Here is a 26,185-nt window from a genome sequence, read left to right on the forward strand (position 1 = left end):
ATAAATATGATTGAATGAATGAATGAATGCACGCAATAATAAGTGCTCAGTAAATAAGTTGACTGATTGATTCCTATGACCCTTATGACAGTAGTGCTTAATAAATACTGTTGCTGTTATGCTGAAACTGACACTTCATTCTCACCAACTGGGGCATCTAGGTCCCCGATTTTTAATTTGTGATAATCTCTAAAGACAAAGGTTTTTGAGATGGTAATTTTTTGGCCAGCTGTGACTTGGGTTTTGAATAATTCTGTGCTTTCTATTAACGCATTGCAGTATTTTGGTATTACCATGGACTCTGTTATATACAAGCATTATTGTTCAGAGTAAGTGTTCAGTCTTGGAGTTAGCATAAGCAATTTAGTCTCGGCGAGTGATTCAAGAAGCTTATGCTGTGAGAGAACTTAATTTATACCAAACTCCTGTAGTTAGGATTCTCTAGATATATTGGTTTTATGGCTGTTTTGGGATTTACAGTTATTCCTCTCGAGAAGATGAGTTTGAATCGTGACATACCACCAGTTAGCCAGATTATCCCATGAGCCGCATTTGTGTGGTTGGAAAAATGAGGCAAGCAAGGGTAAAATTTAGTATTTTAGAAGATAACATTCTAGTTATTGCCCTATCTCCCTCCTGCCTTCCTTTCCAAACTCCTAGAATGAGTCGTCTTCCCTCGCTGCCTCGAATTCCTCAACGCCAACTCTCTGCTTGACCCCCTCCAATCTGGCTTCCGTCCCCTACACTCCACCGAAAGTGCTCTCTCAAAGGTCACCAATGACCTCCTTCTTGCCCAATCCAATGACTCCTACTCTATCTTAATCCTCCTCGACCTCTCAGCTGCCTTCAACACTGTGGATCACCCCCTTCTCAACACGCTATCCAACCTTGGCTTCACAGACTCCATCCTCTCCTGGTTCTCCTCTTATCTCTCCGGCTGTTCATTCTTAGTCTCCTTTGCGGGCTCCTCCTCCTTTATGGGCTCCTTCTCCCATCCCCTTACTGTAGGGGTTCCTCAGGGGTCAGTTCTTGGTCCACTTCTGTTCTCTATCTACACTCACTCCCCTGGTGAACTCATTCACTCCCACGGCTTCAATTATCATCTCTACACTGATGACACCCAAGTTTACATCGCTGCCCCTGCTCTCTCTCTCTCTCCCTCCAGACTTATATCTCCTCTTGCCTTCAGGACATCTCCATCTGGTTGTCTGCCCGCCATCTAAAACTCAGTATGTCCAAGACTGAACTCCTTATCTTCCCTCCCAAACCCTGTCCTCTCCCTGACTTTCCTGTCACTGTAGACGGCACTACCATCCTTCCCGTCTCACAAGCCCGCAACCTTGGTGTCATTCTCGACTCCGCTCTCTCATTCACCCCACACATCCAATCCATCACCCAAACCTGCCAGTCTCACCTCCACGACATCGCCAAGATCCGCCCTTTCCTCTCCATCCAAACCTCTACCTTGCTGGTTCAGTCTGTCATCCTATCCCGACTGGATTACTGCATCAGCCTCCTCTCTGATCTCCCATGCTCCTGTCTCTCCCCACTTCAGTGTATACTTAACTCTGCTGCCTGGGTCATCTTTGTACAGAAACACTCTGGGCATGTCACTCCCCTCCTCAAAATTCTCCAATGGTTGCCTGTCAACCTACGAATCAGGCAGAAACTCCTCACTCTCGGCTTCAAGGCTGTCCATCACCTTGCCCCCTCCTACCTCACCTCCCTTCTCTCCTCCTACAGCCCAGCCTGCACCCTCCGCTCCTCTGCCGCTAACCTCCTCACTGTACCTCGTTCTTGCCTGTCCCGCTGTCGACCCCCGGCCCGCGTCCTCCCCTGACCCGGAATGCCCCCCCTCCACACATTTGCCAAGCTAGCTCTCTTTCCCCCCCTTCAAAGCCCTACTGAGAACTCACCTCCTCCAGGAGGCCTTCCCAGACTGAGCCCCCTTTTTCCTCTCCTCCTCCCCTCCTTCCTACCTCCTTCCCCTCCCCATAGCACTTGTATATATTTGTACAGATTTATTACTCTATTTTACTTATACACATTTACTATTCTATTTACTTTGTTACTGATGTGCATATTGCTATAATTCTATTTGTTCTGACGATTCTGACACCTGTCTACATGTTTTGTTGTCTGTCTCCCCCTTCTAAACTGTGAGCCCGTTGTTGGGTAGGGACCATCTCTATATGTTGCCGACTTGCACTTCCCAAGCGCTTAGTACAGTGCTCTGCACACAGAAAGCGCTCAATAAATTCGAGTGAATGAATGAATAAAATGTTACCCAATATCTCATCCAATATAGGGGTGGTAATCTTTATCAGCAGGAGCAAGAGAATGCATTGAAGAGATATATGATGTGACTTCTGCCCAGGGAGTTTAAAGTTTAATGGAGAAGACAAGGATATTTAATTTGATGAATATATGATAAAGAGCCTGAATTTAAATATAAATGATAAACAAGTGGGTAAATAAATCAGTAACAAATAAGCAAACAGATGAGTTGACTTAGGGGAATGAGTGCATGACCCAACCCAAAAGATTAAGTGATTTACCAAGAAGTATGAAATATCCAGCTTTGGCTCACCATTAAAGTGAACATGAGAGTTTCTCAGTAACGAGTTGACACAGGACAACTTTTGGCTGAAGCTTTTTTCTCATTCCTAAATGCTGGAGAAGCAGCGTGGCTTAGTGTGTAGAGCATGGGCCTGGGATTTCCTGGATTCTAATCCCAGCTCCGCCACTTGTCTGCTGTGTGACCTTGGGCAAGTCGTTTTACTTCTCTGGTTCTCAGTTCCCTCATCTGTGAAATGGGGATTAAGACTGTGAGCCCCATGTAGGACAGGGACTGTGTCCAACCTTATCTTGTATCCACCCCAGCCCTTAGAACAGTGCTTGGCACATAGTAAGTGCTTAACAAGTACCATAATAATTATTATTATTATCATTATATAATAAGGGTCAATATTGTATACTTATGTAATGTGAGTTTCTGTATTTTGTACTATAGTTTCCTTTTGCATATTGCCCTGTGAAGAGAGACATCGTCATTAGCATAGTTTTCAATCTCCAGTGGCTTGAACACCGCCAGACACTTGTGTGTTGGAAAGCAATCAAAGTACTCTTTATTGTTGAGTCAAATAGAGTAGATAAGAGGTAGTGATTGTGTTGAAAGGGGTAATAATAAATAACACCAGAAGTCAAAGAGCCCCCTCCCCCAATTTCAAAATAGTCTCATGTTGGACAAAAGCTATTTAAATGAACTTTCTGAACAAAGCCAGATTCTTTCAAAGGAAACATCTTTCCCTGGCACTTCCACAAAAATGGTCTGGAACCTCTTAATATTATGATATTGATTTATGTCTATTTTTTAACATGTCAACAAGTACCTGCACCTAGAGACTTTTTATTTCCTATTTTAATCTCTTCCTAGAAGTTATTGAAACCAGTTCTCTGAGGTGCAGGTACCAGCTGATCTACATTTCTGATGAAAATGTTAAAAATAAAATATATTTGCATTAAGATTTAAAGCCTTGTGAACTAACTGTTTTTTGTAGACTTTTTGATGAATATCTCCTAAATAACCCTCCTTAGTTCTGAGGCTAGAACAGTGGCCACCAAGTCATTTTTCTTCCTTCAGGGATTTTTTGCCCCTTAACCCATAAGTCTGTTCCTTGTAAAACAGAGTTACTTTTTTAATTATTTCAGGTTTGGGGAGCAAATCATATTGTGAAATGTGTAAGAATTCAAGTACTGTAAGACATGAAATGAAACATGAGTGAAATGAGAAGTTTAATAAAAAATGTGAATGGAGTTTTCTGTTAAAAATAGTGGGTGAACTTTGGTCTGAGACTTCAGGATGGGAGCCTGCACAAAGGAATTGATTGTAGTGATAGTGATTTGCGCAGTACCACTTGCTTTCTCTTGTCCTTGCCTGTTGTGATCTTCTGGGTCACAGAATCTTCTTTTAGGGTGCCTGTGTCACCTCGTAGGACACATCTTTTCAAAGTAATAAGAAACTGGTGGGTTTACTAGTAGAATGTTTTTATGATCTTCATATTCTGGCCTTGAAGGCCCACCCAGAACCTGTTTTTCATGGCTTTGTTTCAATACAGGATCCACCAACTTTTCTCTTTTTTATATAAAAAAACAGAAAACAAAAAAAGAAAACCTCCCAGGTTGCAAATTTTTTTGTTTGCATTTGATGGTTGTAGGATATGTTTTCTCATTACGCCGATCATAAGGACTAAACTTATTTTTAGTTGTTGCTTTCTTATATCCTTTGTTAGGAAGAGACCAGTACCACAAACAGGCCTGGCTTCATAATTTTCTAAATAGCAACTATTGCATTTCCTGATGGTTAGACTGTTAAAAGCCTGAAGCCATGACTTAGGCTAGTCTCAATTGCTGCTACCTGTCAAAATAGACACACGTTGTCCTCCCTGTTCTCCTGTGTCTTTTGCTTCTTTAGGAAACGTTTTTTACTTAATTTTTCAGTGAAATAGAATTTCTGGGAATTAGATTTGGAGCATTCAAATTTTCTGCTTTGGGTAACTTCTAAAATCTACAGAGAAGCAGCATGGTTCAGTGGAAAGAGCATGGGCTTGGGAGTCAGAGGTCCAAATCCCTGCTCCGCCTATTGTCAGCTGTGTGACTTTGGGCAAGTCACTTAACTTCTCTGTGCTTTAGTTACCTCATCTGTAAATTGGGGATTGACAGTGAGCCCCACGTGGGACAACCTGATCACCCTGTATCCTCCCCAGTGCTTAGAACAGTGCTTTGTACACACAGCAAGCGCTTAACAAATGCCATCATTATTATTATTATTACAGCTTTGGGTGTTAATTTAGGAGTTTCACACGAGACGTGTGATTACTGCTCTCAACTCCACCCTCTCTACTCAACTTGCTCGCTCCCCTTTCCTTTTGCCGCTCTTGCACCACTAACCCACAGCCTTAGATCACTGCCACTGTCTGCCTCCTTCTCTGTTATGCTCGAGCTGCTCAAGGCTGCTGGTGAAAGTCAAAACACCAAGCCAGCTTTGTTCACTTTAAGTTTATCCTTTCCTGCCTTAACTCTGCCCTCTCCTCTGCCAGGCAAAACTATTTTTCCTCCTTTAATGACACCCATGCCCATCATCCCCGACAGCTGTTCCGGACATTTAACTCCCTTCTCAGGCCCCCTGTTCCTCCCTCTCCTCCATCCCTCAGCCCCAACGATCTGGCCTCCTATTTCATTAGTAAAATTAACTCCATCAGGTCTGAGCTTCCCAAAGTCACCCCTCCCCCTTCTCCATCCCCCCCCCACAACCCTCTCCACTACTCTCCTATCCTTCCCAATAGTACCTTCAGATGAGATCTCCTCCCTCGTCTCAAGTGCTACTCCATCCACCTGTGCTTCAGACCCCATTCCCTCTCATCTTGTACATATTTATTACTCTATTTATTTATTTATTTATTTTACTTGTCCATATCCTATTTATTTTATTTTGTTAGTATGTTTGGTTTTGTTCTCTGTCTCCCCCTTTTAGACTGTGAGCCCACTGTTGGGTAGGGACTGTCTCTATATGTTGCCAACTTGTACTTCCCAAGCGCTTAGTACGGTGCTCTGCACACAGTAAGCGCTCAATAAATACGATTGGTGATGATGATGATGATCTTATGAAAACTCTCTCCCCTTCCCTCCTCCCCTCCTTAACATCCATCTTCAACCGCTCACTCTCCACTGGTTCCTTCCCCTCTGCCTTCAAACATGCCCACGTCTCTCCCATCCTAAAAAAAAACCCCTCTTGACCCCACCTCCCCTTCTAGTTATCGCCCTATCTCCCTCCTACCCTTCCTTTCCAAACTCCTAGAACGAGTCGTCTACACTTGCTGCCTCGAATTCCTCAATGCCAACTCTCTCCTTGTACTTCCCAAGTGCTTAGTACAGTGATCTGCACACAGTAAGCGCTCAATAAATACGATTGAATGAACGAATGAAAGTGAGGTGGTAACAGGAAGCAAATACTGATAACATAAAAATTGTTCACAGGGGAGAGAGTAGACTGTCAGCCCATTCGTACTGGTGAATAATTCTATTAGGAAAGCATGAACTGGAAATTGACTGGCTCACAACATCCTCATGTGGCTCTTGTTCACTTAAATTCATTTAGATCTTTGAAAGTAGTGTGGCCCCGGAGACTAATCATAGCCAGAGCCAGAAATTTCAGTTCTAATATACTCTCTTGTCACTGAAAATTGGGCATATAAGGAAGACAATAATTATTTCCACATAGTAAGACAAGACAGTAGAAATGGGGGTTGTAGAAATATATAGTTTTGGTATATTTTGGCAATTTATAATTTTTTGATTCTTTCCATAAATTTATTTCCAGAGATGCTCTCCATAAAACTTTGGCATTTTGTTTCAGTCCAGGCACAAGAGCGTGCAGGATTCTAGGACTTTTGTGCTCTTGACCCCAGATAGGGTAATGCAAAACGTTCTGTGACTCTGTCCATTCATTTTCCATGCTCACTCAGTCAAATCTGGAATTTAACTAGTCATTTTATCCATTTCCTTATTTTGTTAGATTCTAGAAACAGTTTTTCTCAGTGTTTTTAAAACACTATCTCTAGTACCATGTTTTTGTCTATGATTCAAATTTAGGAATCGTATTCCCTGCCTTCTGTTTAGCATTTATCAGTGTAACCTTGGGCAAGTCACTTCACTTCTCTGTGCCTCAGATACCTCATCTGTAAAATGGAGATTGAGACTGTGAGCCCCGCGTAGGACAGGGACTATATCCAACCCAATTTGCTTATATCCACCCCAGCACTTAGTACAATGCCTTGCACTTAGTAAACGCTTAACAAATACCATAATTATCACTATAATAATAATAACATTTGTCTATTTTTTTCCCTTTGAAGGGAGTAGGTGCCTTACTCCCTCCTTCTCCTCAATAAAAGAACAAATTGAGCCACAATGTTATTTGCAAACTCCCATGTATTCTGAATTTTTTTTTTTATCCGTCTGAACATGTTTCAGCTATGTGTCAGTTTACTGTAGGCCCTACCTTCGAGGCAGCCAGTGTGGGCCAAATAAAATTTGCCCATCCCCTCAGGGAAAAAACCACAGGAGATGCCAAAAATTGACATCACATTTCGCAACGCTCTAGGCTTTACATAAGGCCTTTACTTTTTGATGTAGCTTTCCAGAAGGGCCACAATGAATTCAGATAGGCCAGGATGCTACCTTTTATGCAATGAACAGTTTCCTCTTACCTCACCCTGTTACCCCCGAGCAAGATACCACCCATTGCGGCAGCAGCTTCCTAAAAGAAATCCTGGGGTGGGTATGGGTGGAACCTGGAGCATCAGCCCGCTGCTTCTGTCTCTGCCCTTTTACCAATTGTTCCAGCTTGGATAGTGGTAATTGCTGGGCGAAAGTTCTGCCCAGGGGCTAGAAGAAGTTGACAGCAGAAATAGAAATACCAGCCCTGGACGGGAAGACCTTTTGGGGCAACAGTGGGGTGTATCATCTTCTAGTTCCCATACAAAACTGTCGAGAAGCAGCTTGGTCCAGTGGATAGAGCATGGACCTAGGAGCCAGAGGACCTGTGTTCTAATCCCAGCTCTATTACAAAGCTGCTGTGTGACCCTGGGCAAGTCACTTAACTTCTCTGTGCTTCAGTTCCTTCATAGACCTAATGGGGATTCAGTACCTGTTCATTTATTGCGTGCTTACTATGTGCAGAGTGCTGTCCTTAGCGCTTGGGAACATTCAGTAATAATAATAATGATGATGGTATTTGTTAAGCGCATACTACGTGCCAAGCACTGTTCTAAGCACTGGGGTAGATACAGGGTCATCAGGTTGTCCCATACAGGGCTCACAGTCTTAATCCCCATTTTACAGATGGGTAACTGAGACACAGAGATGTTAAGTCACACAGCTGATAAGTGGAGGAGCTGGGATTAGAACCTACATCTTCTGACAGTTGTACAGTACAACACAGCAGTACAATATCTGTTCTGTCTCCTACTTAAAGTGTGAGCCCAAGTGGGACCAGATTATTTTCTGTCTACCCCACCGCTTAACAGTAATAATAATAATTATAGTACTTGTTCAGCACTTTTTATATGTTAGACACTGTACTAAGTGCTTGGGTGGATACAAGCAAATCGAGTTGGACACAGTCTCTGTCCCACATGAGGCTCACAGTCTCAATCCCTATTTTGCAGATAAAGTAATTGAGGCCTGGAGAAGTAAAGCAATTTGCCCAAGGGCGCATGACAGACAAGTGTTGGAGCACTTGACATATAGGAAGCACTTAAATATTATATTATTGTTATTTATTACTGGGCTGGGTGCCACTGCCAGTGCTATAGACTGTTCCAGGCCCTGGTGAACTTTTCCAACTTGGTTGTCCACTTTTCCCAACTTCAAGATTAGGATACCCTGGGCAGGAATCAATGAGGCTGGGAGGGCTGGCAAGAGGGGACTGTTGTTACAAAGATCTCAAACTGAGGGGTAGCAACTTCCCCAACAATTGTTTTACCCATCCTGGAAATGCTCTGAGTTTTTGCTCTTAATAATCTTTAATGGTGAGGTGCATGTAGAGTCTCTATTATAGATATGGAAAATTAACACAGAAAGGGTGATCAAATTGTCCTATGTTAGAGTTAATCAATTAACCGATGACATTTATTGAGCACTCACTGTGCGCAGAGCACTGAACTAAGCGCTTGGGACAGTATGACAGTGTTCCCTGCCCACAGTTAGCTTACCAAAAGTTAATAAATAATGTGGACTGTAGCACTGAGTTACAGTTTTGATTATGTCTGTGAATGCGGAATTTGAAAAATGAATGAACCCCCTAGTATTTTATGATCAGCTACTCTCCCTAGGATAATGTGAGGCAGTCAAATAATAAAGTAAAAATTGGTAATCGTTGTATTTGTCCGGCATGCTCTGCCCATAATGGGAAGGAATTGCTTTTTACTTTTGTTCCAGTTATTATACATGTTTTACTTTCATGCCCCTTTTATTGAAGATAAGAGGAGTTTGCTTGACATTTGTATAAAGACTAGTCCTCAAATATGTAAATGTCGCTTCATAGGCCCTTTTTACTTGGGGTGAATTGGATGCTTTGAGGAAGAGCTTATTTTACTGCAAGATGAAGTTGAATGGTTTGTTTCATTTGGACGATATAGTGAACAATACATCTGGAAATATTCCGTCATGTTTAGATCTGAGAAACCCTAGAGAACCGGCTGCTGAGTTGAAAGGCTTTTATTGTCTTACAGAAGATCTACTGTATACCAAAGCAATGAATATTACCCTGTTGTTCATCCCTCCCCCCAACCCTTTCTTTGAGCTATTAACTTAGGAGGGAAAAACCTTATGCTTGACTTGTGTTGCCTGAGAAGAGTTTATCTTGTGTTTTCTTTAGCTGTGGATGCTGTGCATTTAGGGATTTTTTTTTGGCTTTCTTTTTCTCAGTTCTGTTCTCCCTCCTCCATCTCTTTCTACCCTCTCCTCCCTCCCCTCACCCCCCCTTCTCCCTTTTCCTCTCCCGCTTTCTCTCACTGGGGCTAGTCAGGTCAAATGGCAGATGTGAGATTTTTTTTTTCTTTGGGTATTTTCAAAAATCTTCAAGTCTCTGAGGGAAGAAAGTTGCGTTTTTCTGTAGTAATAGAAGAGTGAGCTTTGAGCACATGTATCTGATGTGATCATCCTTTATTTACCTCATAAATAATTTTTGGCAAATAGTAATTGCTTAATAGGTAGCATAATAGTCAATTTCCTATTGGCAAAGTACTTTATAATTTATAGTACAGTAATAGTGCTTCTAAGAAACTATTTAGTACAGTACCCTACTTGTTTTAGTAAAAGAAAATATATCCATGTAAATCCTACAAAATATATTAGTTTTCTAAAATAAAGTGAATTTGCAGACCCTTAAATTTAACTACAACCATCTAATTTTTTTGTGTTTATGCCAGTATTTCTTGTGAAATGACTGTGGTAACTAACACTTAAATCTACACCCCTATCTTTGAGATGAATTATTATAATCAGATGTCTTATAAATGGTAATTTAAGATGATTTACAATGAACTTCAGTGCTCCAAAACTTCAGTTGTGCCCTACTTGATCTAATCAAGGACTCCTACACCAAATAACTAATTTAGAAATTCATTAGAACTAATTTATGGTGAACTAGTAATTCAGGAATTTAAAAACATTACTTTTATTGTTGTAGTTCCATTGGTTGAGTCCTGAAAATACTCATAGCCATCCTGAAAATGCTCATACTTTCAGCCAACTGCAAAATTTTTTTTGGAGTAAGGTCCCTTTCGGGCTAGAGCTATTAATAGATCTTGATCGTGGAATGTGTATAACATTTTTAACTTTTTTAGAATGTGGAACTTAATCATTACTTTTTTTTTCATTTCAGTACTGTTTTTAAGCTCTTACTGTGCAAAGTACTGTATTAAGCACCAGGAAGAAATATACAATAATAACAATGATGGTATCTAAGCTGCCCCTTACTGTTTATCAAGCACTGTATTAAGTGCTGGGGTACAAAATAATCAGCTTGGACACAGTCCTTGTTCCTCATTGGGCTTACAGTCTAAGTAGAACAGTTATTGAATCCCTATTTTACAGAAGAGGAAGCTGAGGCAAGGAGAAGTTGTGACCTGCCCCTGATCGCACAGCAGGCAACTAGCAGAGCTGGGTTGAGAACCCAGGTCTTCTGACTCATTAGGTTCTTCCCACTAAGGTGCCGTGATAATTAATTAGACATGGTCTGTGGTCCCCAGGAGGCTGACATTCTGAGAATAAAATGGGGGCAAAAGGGTAGACAGTAGACTTGTAAGAGAAGACGGTTCCTCATTATTCTTTTTGTTTTTCTTTTTTCCTTTTTCTAGGTTGGAAAAGAGACTGTACAGACAACGGAGGATCAGATTTTGAAAAGGGACATGCCACCAGCTTTTATTAAGTAGGTGATTAACAGCTCTTTTGTGATGCAGAACGCCATCATGAAGAAACAGCATGGTTAGAATGGAAAAGTAATTTATCCCAGAAGCAGATGTTTTTCTTAAGGTTGTATCTATATTAGGTAATTTACATTAGACATTTTCTTCCATTTGTGGTCATTTTTATTCCAGCAGACAAGGTTGAGGGAGGAAAAAACAAATCAGAAACTCAATATGAAAATGGCAGGACTGAGCCCAAAGCAAATTCTGGAAAGCATTCCCTAAGGGTTTTGTTAATAATTGTCTTATAAAGAAAAGCATTTTCTTTATTGATAAAGAATTACATTGACCATAATCTCCACAAGAGCTACATGCCCAATAAATTTTGCTTTTAGCACCCTTCCATTTTATAGACTAGAAAGCTACAGCGATGTTTGGTAAAGCAAATGTGTCTCAAGCAGAGGTAGAAGGCTTTTTAATTGAGAGATTAAAATTGACCACTGCATCAGATTCTTGTGCTTAGCCACATTTGTAAGATAGTAAGGTGATATGTGGGTATTTTTTTTTTCACTAGGACAGATGTCTAGTCACGTATCATTTTGTCAGAAGGTGGGGTTTTACTAAGGTTTCAAATACAGTGTGATGGGAGATCTAGGGAACATCCTCTGTGTGTGTGTGTGTGTGTCTCTCTCTCTCTCTCTCTCTCTATATATATATATATATATCCAGCACAAAATAGTGTCAGAAGAAGTGGTTACATGCATGTTTGTGGCACTGAACACATGGTAATGCAACATTGCAAGAACCCAGTCTCCATGTTATAGAGGACCTTTAGTTTTCAGAAATTGCCATAGAAAATATCTGCTATTAGTGTGTCCTTCTGTTGTATGGGAAAACCTTTAATAATATTATGTGACTTCCCTTGGTCATTTGTCATTGCTTAGTCTTAGTCATTTTTGAAGTTTAACTTTAGTATCTAATCAACAGTCAAATCAAATTACATTCATCTCTCTGAAACACAAATTGTTTTCGTCTCTGGTTTGTCCTTGGTTGAATGTGGTTTTCATTCCAGTTTTCATTAAATTGCTACCTCATTGTCAAATGGAAAGATCTTAATCAAGGACCTTGTTTTACCTCATTGCACCCTATTAAGTGTTGGCTTTACTTAATTATAAAGAGATCTAACTTGAAATACTCCAGTGACCTATCACAGAGTCCCTTGGGGGTTTTTGTTTAAAAGATGTAAAAGAAGGACCCAACCTAATTTATTCCCCTCTAAACTGTAAGCTCATTGTGGGCAGGGAATGTGACTGTTTAGTATTGTTTTGTACTCTCCCAAGCGCTTAGTGCAGTGCTCTGCACGCAGCGCTCAGTAAATACGATCGAATGAATGAGTTAATTTTAATTTTTAAAAAATTCAAAGGTTGTTTTTTGAAACATAATCCAAATCAATCAGTGGTATTTATTGAGCACTTATTGTGTGCAGAGTTACTGTACTAAGCGCTTGGGAGAGTACAGTGTGATAGAGTTGATAGGCTATATATATCCCAGCTTATATGGAGCTTACAGTTTAGAGGGGGAGATAGACATTGAAATACAAATAGGGGGAAAGGCAGAGTATAAGAATATGTATGTAAGTGCTGTGGAGCTGAGGGTGCAGTGAATATGAAGTGATTAAAGGGTACAAATCTGTGTGCTTAAGTGATGCAGAGGGGAAAGCAAGGGAAAATGAAGGGATAGTCGGGTAATGCCTCTTCGTGGATATGTGATTTTTAGGGTGGCTTTGAAGGAGCGGAGAGTGGTGGTCTGCTGTATATAAAAGGGGAGGGGGTTCCAGATTGAAGGACATGGAAAAGGAGTTGACTGCAAGATCGATTAATGCAAAGGGCACTGTGGCTCAATTAAAAAAAATCACTATCAAAAAATATAAATATTTAAATAATTTTAAAAATCTAACTCTTTTGCAATATCTGCTTTCCTTAAAAGAAAAATGAAGCTGGAATTGACTTGAATAGATGCCCTTTCTTGTAGAAACAGGACTGGGGGTTGGGGGTGGAGGGAAACAGATGGAAGCAATTAATGACATACTTGGAACTGTTCAGCAGCACATTCTTTTGGCTAGATGGTTAGTGTTTGGAAGGTTCCACAGCATGTTCAGCTGCAGTTTCCTCTGCATTTCAACTTTTACATAGATACATGGTGGATACAAAACAACCTTTTAAAAACAAAATGTTTAAATCCTTGTACTTAATTGGGCATCTAAAATAGAAATTTGGGGTTGGAAGGGCCCTTAAGAGACCACCTGATCTGCCAGCCCCCTTTCCCCCCTCTGCCCTATCAACTTCCGACAGGACCACACCTAAACAAGCTAAGGCAGATGGTAATCATCCAATTTTTTTAAAGACCTCCAAGGGAGATTTTGCAGCTGTTGATGGATAATGCCTAGATTTAAGAGACACAGCATAGCCTAGTGGAAAGAGCACGAGCCTGGGGGTCAAAGGTCCTGGGTTCTAATATGAGCACTGCCACTTGCCTCCTGTGTGAGCATGGGCAACTCACCTAATTTCTCTCTGCCTCTGTATCATCATCTGTAGGATGGGGATTCAATTCTTATTCTCCCTCCGACGACTGGAAGCCCAATGTGAGACAGGAGCTGTGCCCAACCTGATTGTCTTGTATCTACCCTAGCTCTTAGTGCAGTCTTAGCACATAGTAAGTGCTTAACAAATACTATTATTAGAAGTATTGCTGTTAACAATGAGTCTTGCATAAATGGTAGGGAAGAATGTATAATGGTGTATATTTGAGAAAATGGTATGCTTAAACTAGACTGTGAGCCCACTGTTGGGTAGGGACTGTCTCTATATGTTGCCAACTTGTACTTCCCAAGCGCTTAGTACAGTGCTCTGCACACAGTAAGCGCTCAATAAATACGATTAATTGATTGATTAAAAAACTCTGGATTTGTGCCATCTAAACAAATTCCAGGTCCCATGGAAGGCCCTGGGCAGTTATGATTTGGCAATTCTTTGCCATGGGCCGCTCCTGGACTAGGATTTTGTCTGATACAGTCATTTCTGCCTATTTATATCTCTTGGCCAGATTTGGCTCTTTTAATTTTAACACTGCCCAGTCATTCTATTTCTGTTTATTAATAATTTGTCGATTTTAGCCTAATTTCTACTTTTTGCAGCTTTCTCATTTTGTCTTTCAGATCTCTGTAGAGTTTTCTATTTAGCCAACTTGTCATCTTATTACCCTCCTTATCCTTTCTGTGGCAGTTGTCCCTGACCCAACAAACTGATTTCTAATGGTTGTGGCATTTACGCACTGTACTGACCATTGGGGTAGGGGCAAGATAATTAGGACACAGTCCCTGTCCCACATGGGGCTCACAGTCTAAGTAGGAGAAAGAATGGGTATTGAATCTCCATTTTACAGATAAGAAAACTGAGGCACAGAGAAAGTAAGTGACTTTCCCAAGGTCACATAGCAAGCAAGTGGTGGAGCCAGGATTAGAACCCAGATCCCTTGGCTCCCAGGCCCATGATCTTTCTACTAGAGCACACTGCTTTTAGAAGAACAGCCAGCTAACTCTCTTGTGCTGTTTTACCTCTTGGGCCGTTGTTATTAAATTTGTTAAGTGCTTATGTGTGCCAAGAACTGTACTAAGCGCTGGGGTAGATACAAAATTGTAAGGTCAGATAAAGTCCCTGTCCCAGTTGGGGCTCATAGTCTAAGTAGAGGCTTTGGGTCTTTTCTACTAATGCCCTAAATCCTGTTTTTCTTAAATTCATTTTTTTAATTTTACTTTCTTTTCTCCTCCTTTTCATGTAGGATTTTTAGTCCTCTTCTGATGACTTCCTTGGGTCTTTAATTTGTCTCTGTTATTAAGTACCTGGAAAGTGCTCTGCACAAAGTAAATAGTATTGATTTGAGGATCAAATCAGTCAATCAAATCCCAACAGCCTGTGCTGTTCCCCCAGCCTAGAATTCCCTCCCCACACAAACCCACCAGACCGAAACTATTCTCCTAATATCAATGTCTAGCGAAAAGGCCTATCTTCTCCAAGAAGCCTTCCCTGATTACTTTATAATACTTAACTGGAATCAGCCCAACATCCACCATTTGCATTTGTGTATTTTATTCCTCAGCACTAATGTACGTAGGTATACTTTTAATACATTTTACACACCTGTACATTCAGTTATTTCTTGAGCTGTTTTATTCCTACATTATCTTCACTGACACTGTCCTCTCCTGGTTCTCCTCCTAGCTCTCTGGCTCATTCTCGGTCTCTTTTGCAGGCTTCTCTGCCTCCCACCCCAAAACTGTGAGAGTCCCTCCAGGTTCAGTTCTGGGTCGCCTTCTATTCTCCAACTGCACCCTCTCCCTTGGAGAACTCATTCACTTCCATAGCTTCAACTAGCTCTGTATGGATTATTCCCAAATCTATATCTCCAGCCCTGATCTATGATTCTAAATCTACATCTTCAGCCCTGATCTATGACTCCCAAATCTACGTATCCAACCCTGATTTTTCTCCCTTGTGGTCACGCATTTGCTTCAGGCTTCAGGACATCTCTACTTGGATGCCCTGCTGACACCTCATGTTCTAAACATGTTCTAAACAGAACTGCTTCTCACCCAAACCCTGTCCTTGCCCTCACTTTTCTATCCCTGTAGACGACACCACTATCTTTCCTGTCTCATAAGCCTGTAACCTTTTTTCCCTTCAAAGCCCTACTGAGAGCCCACCTCCTCCAGTAAGCCTTCCCAGACTGAGCCTCCTCCTTCCTTTCCCCCTCCTCCCCCTCCCCATCCCCCCGCCTTACCTCCTTCCCGTTCCCACAGCACCTGTATATATGTATATATGTCTGTACATATTTCGTACTCTATTTATTTTACTTGTACATATTTATTCTGTTAATTTTATTTTGTTAATATGTTCTGTTGTCTGTCTCCCCCTTCTAGACTGCGAGCCCGCAGTTGGGTAGGAACCGTCTCTATATGTTGCCAACTTGTACTTCCCAAGTGCTAATTACAGTGCTCTGCACACAGTAAGCGCTCAATAAATCCGATTGAATGAATGAATGAATGAACCTTAGCATTATCCTTGACTCTCTCTCATTCAACCCACATATTCAATCCATCGCTAAATCCCGTCGGCTCATCCTTTTTAATCCAAGCACTTACATTATCCCGCCTTGATTACTTTTGTTAGCCTCTCTGCTGACCTCCCTGCCTCCCGTCTCTCCCCACTCCAATTCATACTATACTCTGCAGCCTGGATCATTTTTCTACAAAAATATTCAGCCCATGTTTCCCCACTCCTCAAAAACCTCCAGTGGTTGCCCATCCATCTCTGCATCAAACACCATCGGCTCTGAAGCAGTCAGTCACCTTTACCCCTCCTCTCTTACCTTGCTGCTCTCCTGCTACAACTCAGCCCGCTCACTTTGCTCCTCAAATGCCAACCTACCCACTATACTTTGATCTTGTCTATCTTGCCACTGGCCTCTCACCCACATCTGCCTCCGGCTCGTGACACCCTCTCTGTTCATATCCAACAGACAATCACTCCTTCTATCTTCAAAGCCTTATCGAAGACATGTCTCCTCCAATACGCCTTCCCTGACTAAGCCCTCATTTTCTCTTCTTCCACTCCCTTCTGTGTCACCTTTTTACCAGGATTTGCTCCCGTTACTCACCCCTCCCGCAGCCCCACAGCACTTATGTACATAGCCATAATTTATTAATTTATATTAATGTCTGTCTCTCCCTCTAAACTGTAAGCTCTTTGTGGACAGGGAATGCTTCTACCAACTCTCTTATATTGTACTCTCCCAAGCACTTGGTATTGTGCCCTGCACAAAGTGCCCAATAAATATAATTGATTGTTTTTGTTCAGCTGTTACATCATGTGTGGTATTGCTTCCTGCTTCGTCTTGGTACTTCTTTCTGTTTTCACTATCCATTAATGATTTTTGTCTCCTCATTAATTGTAAGCTTTTTGAGGGTAAGGGGTATGCGTTGTGCGACTGTTGTACTTTCCCAAGTGCTTACAGAAGTGCCTAGTCCTTAGTAGTTGCTCTTAAATACCCTGATTGGTTAATTTCTTCTTTTTATGGTATTTAAGTGCTTAATATGTGTCAAGCAGTGTTCTAAGCACTGGAGTCGGCACAAGTTAATCAGGCCGGATAAAGTACCAATCCCACTTTGGTCTCATAATCTAAGTAGGAGGGAGAACAGGCATTGAATCCCCATTTTGCAATTTAGGAAACTGAGGCACAGAGAAGTTAAGTGACTTGCCCAAGATCACACAGCAAGCAAGTGACAGAGCTGGGATTAGAACCCAAGTCCTCTGACTCCTGGGCTCAGGTTTTATCGACTAGGCCCTGCAGCTTTCCATTTGGAGATTGATTTGGAGAATTGACTGTAAAAAAAAAAAAAAAAAGGCCTCAACTACCTGGTCTTTCTTGTTCGGAGGTATAATATGGACATCTTCAGGATCTTTTTATTATTTAAGCTTTTCACTTTAAAGTAGGCGTTTCTACTTGTTGGCTTCTTGTTTTATGGGCTTCTGGGCATTTATACTTCTCAATGTTTAATTTAGCCCTCCATTTCATTTCCCTTGCCTGTCCCTCCTGAACAGCTGATGCCCTTATCTATAATTCAGTACTTTCTTTTGTGAATGTTGCCCCAAAAGGTTTCAGAAATTTGAATGGAAACATAAACTGGTCCTGTGCTAACCTTCAGTTCCTCTTGTCTGTTATCCAGGCACTTTGCTGGGGAGGCAAACATTTCAAATAGCCATGGGATTTTCCTTCTGTTTTCTCTCTTGTTCCTTTATTTTGTTAATTTAGTTGCACCCACATTAGAGTTTTCCCGGGCTGAGCCCGTCACCCCCTCCAATTTCAGTTAAATATGAGGCTTAGTAGACCCCTCCTGTCAAACCCAGGTTAGCCATTTTATCCCCATCGCAAATTCCTCCCTTCAGTATGACCTGAAAAGTTTGACCCAATTTCTCTTCTGTTTTTTTATTGGACCGTGCCCATTGTCTCCAAAAAAAGTACCACAGTGACTGCCGCTTTCCTCCTGCCATTGAGGGTCCCTGCTCCTGGATTGCTCCCACAGGCTCTCAGGCTATTCCATCACTACTGAGACTTGGAGGTTATTTTGTCTATTGGTGGTATTTTTGATTTGGTTTATTTTTTATGGTATTTAAGCATTTACTATGTAAATGCTGTACTAAGCACAGTACTGTACTAACTGTACTAAGCGCTGGGGTGGATACAAGGTTGGACACAGTCCATTTCCCACATGGGGTTCACAGTCTTAATTCCCATTTTACAAATGTGGTAACTGAGGCACAGAGAAGTTAAGTGATTGGCCTAAGGTCACCCAGCAGCCAAGTGGTGGGGTCGGGAATAGAACCCAAGTCCCGGGCCCGGGCTGTATCTACTAGACCGCACTGCTACTCTAGTGTGTTGTGTTTTAATGTTTCATCACTCCTGTGGTGTCTACTTCCAGTCCCTTCACCCCACCTAAACTTTTAGATTGTGAGCTACTTGATTGACAGGGATGGTGTTGAATTTGCACTTAAGTGTTTTCTCCCAAGCACTTAGTACAGTGCTGTGCACACAGTAAGCACTTAAATACTATTCGCAGTACCTGGACTGGAGTTGGATGATTGGGCCCCACGTTGAACTGGCTGGGTTTAGTTGATCAAATCAGGAAAAATCCAGTCTCTATAAGGCTCATTGCTAAGGTATTTTGAAAAATTTTTATAACAGTTTTCTAACTTGGACTATTCCAGAAGCATATGATAATGTCTAGACCGGCGTCTAATTGTTGGCCTTATTCTATTTTGCGCCTTCTGCTACAAGTTATTTCTCTTGTTCTGTACATTCCTTGGACCCATGCCCACTTTGGGCCCATCATTTACCATGTTCATTGTACAGTGTTGAAAATGCTCATGTGATATGGACATTGTTGGTAAAAGCAAAATTTACTAGGATTAAAGCAGTGCAAGGGCAAACAACAAGTTTCCTAGATTTTCAGTTCATGTAGTTATCTTTATTTGCTCTTGATATTGAACACTCAAACTAAATTTGGATTAAAAATATGGATTTCAGTGGTACTTTGCAGTTGAACAAGACAAGAATTCTTAAATGTGTGTGTATGTTGCACATTTAACCTCTCTTTAAGTATGTGCTATTTTAATTTCTTTTTCACATGAGTTTCCAATGACTTTTTCCACTCTGATATAATAGAAGACTATGTCTCTAAGCACTTGTGACCAGGTTTTCTTTAAATATTCATGCACATTTAACAGCTGGCTCTATATATTTTTGACTTAGAGCAGGCTCTCAAGCTTTAAATAGTTCACCTTTGATCTTTAAGCTCAGTTGGATACTATTGCTTTTCACAAACTTCCCTAAACAAACGTGTTGTGTCTTGAGCAAAATCTTTGCCACAATAAATTCCTGAATTGTCTTATCTTGTAGAAGATTTCTAAGCATTCTAATAATGACACCATAATGGCATTATGTCTATTATTTTCAGTCAGATGTGTGAAATACAAGTTGTTTTTGTCTATTATTAAATTCATCTAAATTTATTCATTTAATTACATATGAGCAAATTATGGGCTGGAAGACACCTTAAAGATGTGTCATTGACTGTAGTCCATCTGTACTTAAATCATCCCAGAAATGTAGTAAGTTATGTCACCAAACAAAAAACTCTACGTAACCTCTTTGGATAATACATTTCAATGACTTGCTGTTTTTTTAAATCTGAAAGGCTTTTCTAAATCTAACATCTTAAAATTATCCCATCTAAAGTCCTCAGTGAAAACAAAGTTACTCTATCTGTCATAGAATATCCTTAGATAGATATGAAGAGGTATTAAACATCAGCCTTTAGTTTAGAGTTTTGTAGTCTTTCTGAATAGGAGTTATTTCTTAATCTGTTCCATTATTTTGTAGTCTTTCTGAATAGGAGTTATTTCTTAATCTGTTCCATTATTTTGGTTGCTCTTTTGCTCATCTTCAAATTTGCATCATACTTCAGTTATGGAGTTTGAAATTGAATATGATGCTCCAATGAAGCTAGGTGTGCAAGGAGAATCACTGTTCCTATGGGCTCTGTAGTGATACCTCATTAAATCAGCCCCTATTAGTCTAGAATTTGTGATTGAGAAGTCAGTTTTTAATCCAAAGTAGCGGTTCACAAGCTTCCAGTCAGCCAGTGGCAGGAGAATGTGCAAAGGCAAAGTGAGGAAGGATGGGGATAGGGACCCCCCCTTTTAGACTGTGAGCCCACTGCTGGGTAGGGACTGTCTCTATATGTTACCAACTTGTACTTCCCAAGCGCTTAGTACAGTGCTCTGCACACAGTAAGCGCTCAGTAAATACGATTGATGATGATGATGATGATGACTTAGATAGCCTTCCTGCCATATAGACAGACTTAAAGAGCTACAGAAAGACAGACAGTTGACTTCAGGTGGGAAAGGCCAAAGTTAATACACTTCCTTGAATAAGAATTAGAGCTGGGATCCTTTCACAGGATTCTGGGTCTAAAATACATGTGGTTGGGCCAGTCTGGCACAGAACTAAGCCTGCTTAGGTCTGGATCAGTTTCACATGACTCTTCCCCAATTCAAGGTTTTTAATTTGGGTGGGTCTGCCAGACCGGAATTTAGTAGAAGCCAAACTGAAAGAGGCCCAGCCTTTAACTTCCAGGGAACGCTGCAGGTGAGAAGTGGGTTAATTTCTGGCTTTAGCTTGGACGAAATTCAGGTGCTGTGTTTAGGACCTCTTCTTGGACAGGCCTCTATTCCAAATGAGTGAAGTTTTACAGGATTTGTTTTGCTTGGGTTGAGGGAGGATGAAGCGTTGAACTAAAGCGGCTATTGTACTAAAGTTGAAACTAAGGTCACGGGGGCTGTATTCCCCAGGGAAACAAGGAGCCCAGTGGCTGAAGACAGATCTGTGTGGTATGCTGCCAACAAGAAGGGAGTGGTTCTCACCAAAGGCCTCCTGTGGAAAGGGAGACAAGGGGCAAAGGAGAAACTGAGCCAGGTGCTGCAAACCAAGGGACGTGGCTCAGTGGAAAGAGCATGGGCTTCGGAGTCAGAGGTCATGGGTTCAGATCCCCACTCCGCCACTTGTCAGCTGTGTGACTTTGGGCAAGTCACTTAACTTCTCTGTGCCTCAGTTACCTCATCTGTAAAATGGAGATTAAGACTGTGAGCCCCACATGGGACAACCCAATTTGTACTTCCCAAGTGCTTAGTACAGTGCTGTGCACGCAGTAAGCACTCAATAAATATGATTGATTGTTTGATTGACAAGCTGATCACATTGTAACCTCCCTAGCTCTTAGAACAGTGCTTTGCACATAGTAAGCGCTTAATAAATGCCATCATTATTATTACTATTAATAAATACGATTGAGTGAATGAATGAATGAATCCTGGCTCTACCATTTGGCTGCTGTGTGACCGTGGGCACAGAGTTTCCTCATCTATTCAATGGGGATTGAGACTGTGAAGCCCATGTAAGGTCAGAGATTGTATCCAATTCGATTTGCTTGTATCCACCCCAGCGCTTAGTACAGTGCCTGTGCATAGTAAGCACTTAACATAGACCACTGTTATTATTATTAATGACTTTTGGGTGCATACAGTGTAGCCATAATTGTTTCCCATGCTGTCCGTTTTAGCTACTCACCTACTCATAAATGAATTTCACCCTCTGTGGTGGTGTCTTCAAATAAGAAGAACCGCTTTGTAGATAGTTGTAAGGGTGAGAAGAACTTTTACAGAGGAATAACCTCTAGGATTTAGAGGAAGCTGCATTGCCTAGTGGATAGAGCAGCACAGGCTTGGGAATCAGAGGACCTGGTTCTAATCCCGGCTCCGCCACTTGACGTGCTGGGTGACCTTGGGCAAGCCCCTTCATTTTAGGGCCTCAGTTCCCTCATCTGCAAAATGGGTATTCAATATCTGCAGTTCCTCCCACTTAGACTGGGTGCCCCAGGTGGGACCTGGTCATCTTAAATTTCATTATTATTATTATTATAGCTACCCCAGCGCTTAGTGCTTGGGACATAGTAAGCGCTTAACAAATTGAATAATTATTATTTAGAGACCAACTCCCAAGCGATCATTTGCAGGACTTGCTCGAAGTCACCAGGGACCCCAGAATTATAAACTTTAGAGAGAATTCAAAGTGCTTCTGAATCTCTAGTCTCTTAAATAGAATGCCTGCGCCGATTAAGGAGCACACAGAGAGAACAGAAACATAACTCTCACTGACGGCAACTGGACCAGGAACAGAAGCCGATGTATATTATCAGCTCTGCTTTGGTTACCGCTGGTGTCTGCAGATGGCTTCCAGGTTCTGATGGAAGGGAAGGGTGGAATGGAGCATTCAGATGCACCCGTGTACCCAGTGTAAGTGAAAGAATCTAGATACACTAGAGCCCGGATGAAGTTGTTTAATAGCTATCACAGCATGCAATTTCTTGGCATGGAAAAGTAAAGAGCGCTGTTATGAGTGTGGATGCTTTCAGCATGACTCACTGTTGGAAGTTAATAGAGTAAGAGAGCATATTTACCAGGTCAGATAGATCAAGGTATAATTCACTAATGGGGCAAATAGAAGTTGGAATCCTTGGAGCAAGGGGCTTGCAACAATACAGTGCTTTTATTCACTCATTCAATTGTATTGATTATTATGTGCAAAGCACTATACTGAGCACTTGAGAGAATACAGTATAGCAATAAACAGACACATTCCCTCCCCATAACGAACTCTGATAATCAGTACGTTTGACTGTTCCTTTTGTCTTCATTTGATACATGGTGAAACATAACTGATGGTGACTGAAACACCACTTTCCCACTTGCATTTGGGGTGTACATTTCTATACATTGTAACTTTGTGCTTGTGGCCACAACCAAGGTTTATGGATGACTAATAGTGTAGAATCCTTGACCTTTCCTAAAATAGCAACATTATAAGATATAAAACACTGGCTGGGAGGGTGATAGAAAGGAAGGAAACTTTACTGTTGCTGTGGCACTAAAAAGTAAGATTGTGTCTAGCTGAGAAAAAATTAGGGAAGCTGCGTGACCTAGTGGATAGAGCATGGGCCTCAGAGTCAGAAGGGCCTGATTTCTACTCCTGGCTCTGCCACTTTTCTGTTGTGTGAGCTTGGGCAAGTCACTTACCTTCTCTACGGGTCAGTTACCTCGTCTGTAAAATTGGGATGAAGACTGTGAGCCCCATGTGGGACATGGACTGTGTCCAACATGATTAGCTTGTATCTTTCCCAGCACTTAGTACATTGCCTGGCACATAATAAGCACTTAACAAATACCATTAAAACAAACAGTTTCTGCTCATACTGACACTGAAGCATTGGAGAGCTTCATCAGTCCTATCTGTATTCTTTAAAAAAACAGTATATGCATTAATCACTCAGTCACATTTACTATGTGCAGAACCCTTTACTAAGTGCTTGGGAGAGTACCATACAACAGAATTAGCAGATACGTTCCCTGCCAATAGAGAGCTTACAGTCTAGAGGGCATCAATTTAATTCTCACAATTAGAGAGGTACCATAATATAATGAATAGCTTTTCCTTGAGTACCTGGCACTGGGGTGTCTATAAGTAATCAGATTTTCTAGAGTTTGATCCAATAGGTCTGAAACAAACCATCATCAACATACTTTGGTGCTGTCTGGTTTTAGAATTCGAGACACTGGAGATGTCATAATTAACTGGTGCTCATGTCTAGGGCTACATTTAATTGAAAAATTGAATTTGGTAGGAAACTACTGTAGGCATGGAAGGCAAGCTTGTACATCACTTGTTTTTGGAGATAAAATTTAACTTGTTTTTGTCTCAGTCTTTCATTATGGACAGAATCAAGCTTTTTGGTAAAGTCTTTTGCTAGGCTAGCCCACCAAATATATCTAGAAGGCCCTTTTCTAGTTTCACAGCTTTGAAGGGACAATAGTGAGCCCTTTGGAGTTGTGAAACATCATCATGTGTAGTTTTCTCCAGTCTATCTTCTGCAAATGAATTTTTCCAGGGGTTTTTGGTAAGCGTTTAATTGGGGATGACTTAGCATCAGTCATCCTTGCAGCAGAATTTTTAGTAGTGCCTTCCTACTAGTATGCTTCTGGCCCTTCACCTGCAGTAGAACTGACTGAATGCAGGTGTTTCTTGGGGGTGACGAGGCAAGAAAGTAGTGTAAAATCCCTTTGCTGAGTGTCGGTTGTGGCATGCTGGGGAGAATAGAATACGGGAGGGAATGCAGTCCCTATTTTCTTCTTGTTAGGTGTGCTGAAACCTCTCTTGGAGAACTCTAATATATTCTCTTTACCTATTAATCAATGGTATTTATTGAGTGCTTACTATGTACAGAGCACCTTAATAAGCACTTGGGAAAATACAGTGTATTAGAGGGCAAAGACATTAATCAGTCAATCAATGAATGGTATTTACTGAGCACTTTGTGCAGAACACTGTACTAAGCACTTGGGAGGGTGCAAGAGTTGATGGACGTTCCCTGCCAACATTGAGCTTACAGTCTAGAGGGGGGGATGGACATTAGTAGAAATAAATATTACAGGTATGTACGTAAGTGATGTGGGGCCGAGGGTGGAGTGAATATCAATATCAAATAAGATAGATGTTGATGATTAGTTTTATAGAAACAAGCCCAATACCATCAACTGCAAACAAGTTTAGCACTATGAGAGAAATGGTTCCTATTCCGTTTCTTTTTTGCAAAATTTTAGAACATCTCCATCACTAATATTTAGTGTTCTAGACTGTCCAGTGCTCGCTGGCCTTTTTCTAGTCAAGTAATGGCAATGGAATTTATCTTTGGGGATTCAGGAATTTTTGAACCAATAATTTTGAATTGAACACTTGATTAATGCCTTCCTCTAGTGTGTCAGAAACTGAATTTTGTGTTTTAAGAGTTATTACGAGCGAAGAAGTTATTCAAACTACGGCATGTTAATCTCAGTGTTTAAATAAATCATTTTTTTTCAGGACAGGATTATTCCTGTTTCTGACTCTTAATACTAATTGTGGTATTTGTTACACACTTACTTTGTGCCAGGCACTGTACTAAGCGCTGGGGTAAATATAAAAGCAAATCAGGTTGGACACAGTCCCTGTCCCACAAGGGGCTCCCATTCTCAATCCCCATTTTACAGATGAGGGAACTGAGGCCCAGAGAAGTGAAGTGGCGAGCCCAAGGTCACACAGCAGACAAATGGTGGAGCAAGGATTAGAACTCACGACCTTCTGACTCAGGCCCACGCTCTATCCTCCACACCATGCTACTACTTTTACTATTCATTCATTCAGTCGTATTTATTGAGCGCTTCGTGTGTGCAGACCACTGTACTAAGCACTTGGGAAGTACAAGTTGGCAACATATAGAGACGGTCCCTACCCAACAATGGGCTCACAGTCTAGAGACCAACTGCAATTTTGAGAGGAAACTTCTATCAGGATTCATTTTAGTTCTGTCTTAATATACAGGGGAATCATTAAGAATTAGCACAGTTCATAGAAATTATTTTTTATTTCATATTCCTTCTTCCTTTATTCCCCTCAATTTTCTGTTTATCAGAGGCTATTTTCCCTTTCTACACAAGGAACATTTACAGTGGAGTATTTAAAGTGAATGTAAAATGGTTCCCACTGAGTTTTTAGGTATTTTGGCCAAGTCGTTAAGGAACTGTGTCCTTCAATTAATTAATCAGTTAATGTCCTTTGGGGATAAAATGAGCCTGTAATTTTGGTTTATGGCCTTACATGTCAGAGTGGACACAGAAGTCTTATCATTCAGTATAATTATTGGAAAAGTATGTAAGGAAAAGCGAACCTTACCTACCTCAATAAAGTGGACTATGCTTTACTTTTGTGGAAAAGTCTCTGATTGTCACCGATCAGATATTGAACAAGACAAACTCAAAGCTATTCCACTAGACAGTAAGCTTCTTCAGGGCGGGGATGGTGTCTACCAAGTTTTTTGTATTGTACTCTGACTGTGAGCTTGCTGTGGGAAGAGAATGTGTCTGTTGTTATATAATAATAATAATAATAATAATTGTAGTATTTGTTAAGTGTTTACAGTGTGCCAAGTACTGTTCTAAGTGCTGGGGCAG

General features: G+C 41.1%; 1 protein-coding gene across 3 annotated transcripts in view; it reads left to right on the forward strand.

The window, feature by feature from the left end:
- VCL (vinculin) overlaps positions 1–26,185 on the forward strand; it is a 108,466-nt gene that overhangs the window by 35,923 nt on the left and 46,358 nt on the right. For all 3 annotated transcript variants that reach the window (XM_038743627.1, XM_038743629.1, XM_038743628.1), the window contains exon 2: positions 10,923–10,993. In XM_038743627.1, coding sequence (XP_038599555.1) covers positions 10,923–10,993 — 71 coding nt within the window. The remainder of the gene's footprint in view (positions 1–10,922; positions 10,994–26,185) is intronic.

Source organism: Tachyglossus aculeatus, chromosome 3, assembly GCF_015852505.1.
Source record: "Tachyglossus aculeatus isolate mTacAcu1 chromosome 3, mTacAcu1.pri, whole genome shotgun sequence".
NCBI classification, from domain to species: domain Eukaryota; kingdom Metazoa; phylum Chordata; class Mammalia; order Monotremata; family Tachyglossidae; genus Tachyglossus; species Tachyglossus aculeatus.